Here is a 6,560-nt window from a genome sequence, read left to right on the forward strand (position 1 = left end):
GAATGAAATATTTTATAATTCTACTGGATGCTATCTCTCAAGATGACAATCTCAGTGATAATCGAAGGGTGTTTGTTGACACGACTAGTTGACACTTGGTCCAACTTGGTTCGTTAACTACATGTGCGGTCGATAATTCTGATGACGGAAAAATACTATGGCTTTGAATGGAATGGTAAGAACTGTGATCGTTTTTAAGCTGCAAACATTCTAAATTTGAGTAGAAATTTCGTGTTATGTAGAGCTCCGACTCCGTTCACTTCACCAAAGAAAAACCAAGGTATTTATGCGTTGCTTTTTTCCATCTTTAGAATCCTACAGAACTTCTTAGATACTTATATGAATTTCAATAGCTTATATTTGTTTTCTTTCGTATGTTTTATTCCTTTATAGGTAGTATATTTTTTAATTATTGTAGAAGCAACGTAGTTCATAATGGTGTGTATTCACTGATTAAGGCTTCCTGTATGAATAGTTGTATACAGATTAATAACAGTAATCTTTTGAACATCGTGAATTTAAGACTTGTATATTATGACCAGGGTAAAAAAAAATTTCTTTGATGATGAAGAGGAAGAGGATTTTGAAAAGTTTGATAATGATGAGGATTTCATTAAAATGAGGGTTAGCGAACCAGATGAAGAGGAATATGAAGATGAAAAGGAAGAACTTGGAGAACCTTGGGGTGGGAAGGAGTATAGTCTTGTCAAAGGTTTATCATTTATTGACGTTGACATGGTTATTGTTTTGTTTTTAATGCTGTATCATTTATTCTTTTATTTAGAGAAGGTTAATGCTCCAGCTACTACAACCATACTATCATCCAGCAATGTGAAGGCAAACTCAACATTTGCACAGCATAAAAGTATATTGTTGTTCATTGAAAAATCCTCAGAAGTAAATGCATTTGCTAGCAGCGTTTGCATATTTCAGATCAATCAGATACGTTCAGCCCTTCTTTTGTAAGTGATAACCTACAAAGTCATGCTCAATACTCCAAAGCAACACATTTCAGTAAAACTACAACATACAGTACAGTTGAGCAGTTTCGCAACCAGACTCACAAATTATCTAATGAGAATACAACATCCATTGAAAGTGGTGAGATTTGGTTTCATGTTGTAAATTTTTTCATGTCTGACTGCATCGTTCAGGGAAATGATTACGATGCTCATTTGTTTCTCTCGCAGTCATAGAAAAAGGAAATTCAGAGATGGCGGAAGAAAAAATAAACAGATTAGAAATGGAGAAAAGGGAACTACAAAAAACTGTTCAGGTATGTGTTAATGTTGAACATTATTCAAATTAAAGAAAACAGTTTGATGTTACAAGTTTGGAAATGTTGATGAGGTTAATGCAGTCTTGAAAAGGCCGTTGATGAGTGACCACTGAAGTTTCAACATCCTTAGTGTTAGTCATCTTCAAATTCAAGAGAAAAGACTGTGTTCACTCTGAAGGTGACTACTGCTAAGGATGTTGAAATGTCATTCAACACCAACAGTCCTTAGGACTATACTAACCTGAATGATCAACAATGACAAAGATTTTATCATTCAAAATCTTGTTCATGAGCATTGCCTTACAAGTGTTGCTCCCTTCAAATTTCAAACCAGTTAAATTTTTCCATATAATTTCAGAGTCTTCGTAAACTTAATAGAAAATCTCCATTACCAGAAGAAACTGTCAAGAAGTTGATGATGAACGAGGTTGTGTCTCATGTCTTTCTATTTTTGCTTTGGAAGAGATTTCTATCCTTTTCATATTTCTGTAGCCATGTGCTTTGGAGATTCATAGATCATTAGAAGAGAAGCTGGCATTGTTGGATGTGGCCATCCAACTTGGTGATGGAGATGTGTTAACAAGAGTAAGAATTTCTTCATCTTTTTCTCTTGCATTCTTCCCTCATCTTTTGATCTCTCATTTTAGATCTTGCTGTTTTTCAAGAAGACCATCAAACCAAGTAATTATGCTCAGTTGACTCTGTGCTGTATATGTCATCAGGGCTGTTGACAGAAATTACAAGGCTTGGCACAAAATTTCCTCACGTAGCAATATTACATCATGATTTGAAATTTCTGCTCAGCAGCCTTGTAACTGCAAATGTTTTGACACACTATACTGCAGATAACAGACATTCTTTGCTGCTAAGTATTCAATGAATTAAGTCCATATTGAAATACTTCATTGCGTATTTAATAGTTAGAAAGAAACTCTGTTATACGCAGGTTATTTGTTCTTTCACAATTATGTTTTTCAAACTTCAAGGAGCCTTGCTCAAATGTGGGGGGGAGCTCTAGGTTTAGAGGGGGGAGCTCTAGGTTGAAAACCCAGGGCCAAATGGCTAGCCTTATTCACTTCCTAGCGAACCTGCTAGTGGTATAGCCTCATCAAGCTCTTGTTCATAGATATATTTGTGCGCGAAATAAAGAGACGTCCTGTTGCAGCAAACCACATTGTCACATTTTTGAAGTCGCATTTTGATCACGATGAAGTCATCAAACTTCTCAGGTACCTAAAAATTCATCATCGTTAGCATTATACCATAATGAAAGACATAAAACACATTTTAATTTGTTGATTATTTAGAATTTTGAATAGGAAAGAGGAAGCAATGGTAGGTGGAGACATTATTTCTGTGAATTTTTTTACATAAATGGGATATCAAGCCTGTTTGTCTAATCATTGTTTTTTTTTACAATTTAGATGTTGGAGTACAAGATAGCTTTGTCTTCGTCCTCACACGTTGACTCCCAAATACAAGCAATCGTCACTTGTCAAAGGTCTCAATGATTTGATGTATCTTAACTGAGGTCGCTCTTCCACCCAACATCTTGCATATTTCTTCATTGTTATACCATTTTCTTTTCTTTACGACCAGAATGAATGAGATTTCACCTGAATTGACCGATGTGGTTGCAATTTTGAAACAACACGAAAGTCTGTTGAAAAGACAAGTGCAAATCGAGGTTTAAGATTGAACACTTAAAACCATAAAAGCATATAATCAATATTTTTACCAAGAATAAATTTATCATTTTGCCATCAGATAAAAGACAAACGCACACAGGTCGAAGGAAAGAACGAAATCATGCGACTCCATCCTCTTAAACCAGTTACATCATCACCTTTAATGACGACATTACGTCATTGTTGTTTTTATCATTTTGGCAAAGATGACGTAAGTGTACATTGTCGTTTTATGAAAGTGCGAATAATCTTTGTGGACAGAGGAATTTTTGTTTAGAATATCTTAGGTCCCGTTTCGTTGCAAAAGGAATTTAAGGTAACTGATTGAATTGAATTGGTTGACATAATGTGGATTGTAATATGCTTTGAATGATTCATATCAATTGCTCACAGCTCACGGACAAACAATTTGAATGGACGATGGTCGCTGCAAGAGCAGAGCTCAAGAAATGGGCGGATCTAGACATGCTATTCACGTCGAAGGTTTGTGATTCGTTCTTAGTCATTATTCAATATGCAAGATGTTCAAGATTTCTTTATTGTCAAAAATTTTAAAGTTTTTATGACAGGAATTTTTCATCTGCAGTTAAATTGTGTTTGTTCACTTCTTTCTGTAGATTTCTAACTTTTTCAATCTGCAAGTATATTTACTGTGACATCAAATTGCGTAATAACATTTTATTAAGCATTATTTTTAAGTATGTCTAAATGTTTTATTAACAGTTATAACAGTTTAATGAACGCTTGTATTAATAAATAATTCTGGGGGAAAGGTTGAAATTTCACAAGTTTCCTGAAGCTAATAAAATAACGTGATGTCATAAAGTCGTTTTTCGCGTAATGATCAAAGTTGTTTCTATAGAAAGAAATTAACTAACGCAATTTAAATAAAGAAAGTGATTGATTTTAAATGTTCTGCGCAATGCGATGAAAAAGCTGCTTTTCTTGTCATGAACACTTTGACTTCGCCAATAAGTTTCATCAAACTTGCTGATGGGGGGAAGCCATTGAGAGAAGATCCGTGTAGCTCAATTAAGAATGAGCAAAATATAAATGACGTTGAATGTCGTTTCAGAGCTGGTATGGTTCAAACAAACAAAAATCTAGCTTGGGATTTCATAAAGTAGTTGGAATCTTGGAGAAAAGCAACGCGCCAAGGGATGTAAGTAAATTCTGTCGCTTTGTTCTTAATCAAACAGGAATGTATTCATACCCCCAGGACCAAGAAAAATGTTCATCTCCTCGCGCTCAATTATGGTAGCAAGAAAGATGCTCAAGCATTTTCCCGTGCCCCCTTAGCGAGGAAGGATGTTCATCTTCCCGTGCCCCCTTAGCCTGGAGGACAGTTCATCTTCCCGTAACCCCTTAGCTCGGAGAAATGTTCATCTTTCCGTACCCCCCTTGGTCTGGAGGACAGTTCATCTTCCCGTAACCCCTTAGCCTGGAGGACGTTCATCTTCACCTTCCTCTCCCAATAAATCCATATCTACATTTAAATTGTTTTTGATCGTGTCAAATTATAAATTAGATCATTGGAAAATATTTAAATCTTGTGGACGACCTCGAGCTCAGACTTACGCTGTCCACCCGGTTAAAATGCCATAAAATCGCCGTTGAGGTAAAATGGTCCATCTCTGTTTGATGAGAGTTTTCTTTAATTGTCTTTTATTTATACTGTTGTTTATTTCTACAGACTATAGTGAGCATGAAAGATAGACAAAGACTTGAGGAGTACAGAAAACAAGTGGAAAGAACTAATCCTGTTCAATCTCTCATTTCAAATTATCTACAAAACTCGGTATTCAGTGTTTTTTTCTTTTAAATTTTTTTTTAATGTATATCGATATCTCTTCATCATTTTGTGTTTGTTGTTCACGTAGCAAATCAAATGGCGATAGAAATTCAACACGTTTATTCCTTTGCGGGTTTGTCAGACGCTACAGACAAATAAGAAAACTTCTCGTTACAAAATGTATGAAATGCCATGAACAATTAAAGCAAAGAAAACTACGACAGTATTACAACCACATTATTACTATCACATAATTTTTTTTTTTTTAATTAGCTGCATTCCTAGATAATTCAACTTCGACATAAATTTACAAAATATATGTTAGTAATATGAACGCATCTTTCCTCTTTCTTCATGTTTCTGTCTCTTTAGTATTTGCCATCCTCGCCACAGCTAAAAAACAAACCATAATTTCTTCCCATCCTCTTGATTGTGTTAGGCATTGGAGTTTGGTAGGTCTTTGCGTAACTTCCAGGGCCTGGAGTATTCTTGCGTAGTAAAGAAAAAAATTTTAAAGAAAAATTTGTGAAAAAGAAAGGTTTGATTAGCATTAACACTCTAACCAAGTAATGAACTTTCTGAAAACGAGGTGTTCTTGACTTGAATGAAGATGTGATTGCCGGAGGAGGACACCTTGACTTCGAAGTTTCATACTCTCCTGGTGCTGGGCCTAATCTCTGAAAAAATTCTTTACAATCTTAAATGGCTAATTTTTAGACATTGACGTCACTTTACTTACTGGCTTGAAGTAAACAGTCGGAAATCTTGAAACTTTGGATCTGAAAATTGCGTATCTGAAATGAGGAAAACATGAACTTTAGATGTCGAAAGAGTACTTTGTTCATTTTCATTGATCATCGCGTACTTTGAAGCATGTTTTTTGTCAATGTTGTATTCTTTATCATAGCTGAAAGGGCTCACGTCACTTTGAAAGAGATCCTGAAATTAGAGAATACATTTCGCAAAAGGATGAAAGACATTCATGAATGCCAGTGCTAATGACTGAGCAAGATGACAAGAGAGTACCTTGTCAATAAGACCTGATATCCCGGGACCACGAAATCTTTTAGGTCCTTTGAAACTGGCATGGCATTGCTTATTTTTCAAATCATCGACAAACGTTTGATACTTATATTGTCCTGGCATAAGCACAGAGCCTTTTCGTGATGGATCTACATTTTTCTGTCGTCCCTGATCTTTGAACGTATACGACTGAGGAACGACCTTCTTGTTTAGTTCGTTGATAAAGTCAACAACTTCATATGTTCCAGGATTAGGCGTGTCCTGTTAGGATATAAAACCATCGAAGACATATGTAAATACATTGTGACCTCACGAAGGTACTTTAAAACCATTCCATGCTTCAAGGGAGATGTAGACTGTGGAAAGATTCTACTCACCTTCAAAGTAACTCTCCACCATTCACCTCTATCAGATATATTATCCCCAAATTCACTACGACGACTATGTCGACCGTCATTCTATTTGAATATGAAAGAAACGTGCACTTTTAAATTTCAATTGTAAATAAAAAATCATACAAAGAAATATAATTTAGCACCAGCTTTTTGTCATACCGCAGACTTAGCCGTTGATAGTGGAGTTTGAGAGTGCTTTGATCTGTTACGAGAGATACGTACTGTTACATTTGCCATTTACATATAGTTCTTTCATAAATTGCAGTAAAAGCTCTGTAGTATAATTGCATAGCAACATTTGTTTACACACTGTTACTGATGCTATTACATTAATTAACATGTTAAATTTATACATATTGCAGTTAATTACGACCAATTAGAAC

The 6,560-nt window shown here is 35.3% G+C and overlaps 2 protein-coding genes and 1 long non-coding RNA gene across 5 annotated transcripts; 1 reads left to right on the forward strand and 2 right to left on the reverse strand.

Moving 5' to 3' along the window:
- The first annotated feature begins 60 nt into the window (after positions 1–60).
- LOC124441105 (spermatogenesis-defective protein 39 homolog) lies at positions 61–5,097 on the forward strand. 2 transcript variants are annotated; one of them, XM_046991538.1, is made up of 20 exons: positions 61–175; positions 243–280; positions 543–712; positions 785–865; positions 934–1,101; positions 1,191–1,276; positions 1,638–1,706; positions 1,772–1,864; positions 1,927–1,960; positions 2,406–2,508; positions 2,587–2,614; positions 2,704–2,780; positions 2,879–2,966; positions 3,047–3,178; positions 3,245–3,283; positions 3,361–3,450; positions 4,043–4,129; positions 4,496–4,585; positions 4,661–4,765; positions 4,848–5,097. In XM_046991538.1, exons 1-20 carry the CDS (start codon positions 158–160, stop codon positions 4,863–4,865), a joined length of 1,614 nt encoding a protein of 537 aa, XP_046847494.1. In that variant the 5' UTR covers positions 61–157; the 3' UTR covers positions 4,866–5,097. The 2 variants fall into 2 exon arrangements, with proteins under 2 accessions (XP_046847494.1, XP_046847495.1); XM_046991539.1 differs by having other exon boundaries at positions 543–685.
- LOC124441118 lies at positions 2,547–3,107 on the reverse strand. Its single transcript, XR_006946874.1, has 2 exons — positions 3,018–3,107; positions 2,547–2,939 (listed from the first exon to the last, which is right to left on the reverse strand). It is a non-coding gene; the product is annotated as an uncharacterized LOC124441118 (long non-coding RNA).
- LOC124441111 (protein STPG4-like) lies at positions 5,000–6,506 on the reverse strand. 2 transcript variants are annotated; one of them, XM_046991546.1, is made up of 7 exons: positions 6,337–6,504; positions 6,160–6,240; positions 5,786–6,043; positions 5,625–5,698; positions 5,499–5,553; positions 5,323–5,436; positions 5,000–5,247 (listed from the first exon to the last, which is right to left on the reverse strand). In XM_046991546.1, the coding sequence occupies exons 1-7, from the start codon at positions 6,412–6,414 to the stop codon at positions 5,128–5,130; spliced, it is 780 nt and encodes a 259-aa protein (XP_046847502.1). In that variant the 5' UTR covers positions 6,415–6,504; the 3' UTR covers positions 5,000–5,127. The 2 variants fall into 2 exon arrangements, with proteins under 2 accessions (XP_046847502.1, XP_046847503.1); XM_046991547.1 differs by having other exon boundaries at positions 5,124–5,247; positions 5,323–5,429; positions 6,337–6,506.
- Between the last annotated feature and the right edge of the window lie 54 nt (positions 6,507–6,560).

The sequence above is a fragment of the Xenia sp. Carnegie-2017 genome, unplaced genomic scaffold (assembly GCF_021976095.1).
Source record: "Xenia sp. Carnegie-2017 unplaced genomic scaffold, XeniaSp_v1 HiC_scaffold_20, whole genome shotgun sequence".
NCBI classification, from domain to species: Eukaryota; Metazoa; Cnidaria; class Anthozoa; order Malacalcyonacea; family Xeniidae; genus Xenia; species Xenia sp. Carnegie-2017.

Excerpts from the sequence above, each read along its gene's own strand:
- LOC124441105 (XM_046991538.1), top strand. Across the intron at positions 713-784 it reads GGAGTATAGTCTTGTCAAAG|AGAAGGTTAATGCTCCAGCT; the intron begins GTTTATCATTTA and ends TCTTTTATTTAG. Across the intron at positions 4,130-4,495 it reads AAAGCAACGCGCCAAGGGAT|ATCATTGGAAAATATTTAAA; the intron begins GTAAGTAAATTC and ends ATTATAAATTAG.
- LOC124441111 (XM_046991546.1), bottom strand. The coding sequence starts at position 6,414 with ATGGCAAATGTAACAGTACGTATCTCTCGTAACAGATCAAAGCACTCT. Across the intron at positions 5,554-5,624 it reads GACAAAAAACATGCTTCAAA|ATACGCAATTTTCAGATCCA; the intron begins GTACGCGATGAT and ends TCCTCATTTCAG. Across the intron at positions 5,248-5,322 it reads TTCAGAAAGTTCATTACTTG|AATACTCCAGGCCCTGGAAG; the intron begins GTTAGAGTGTTA and ends TTACTACGCAAG.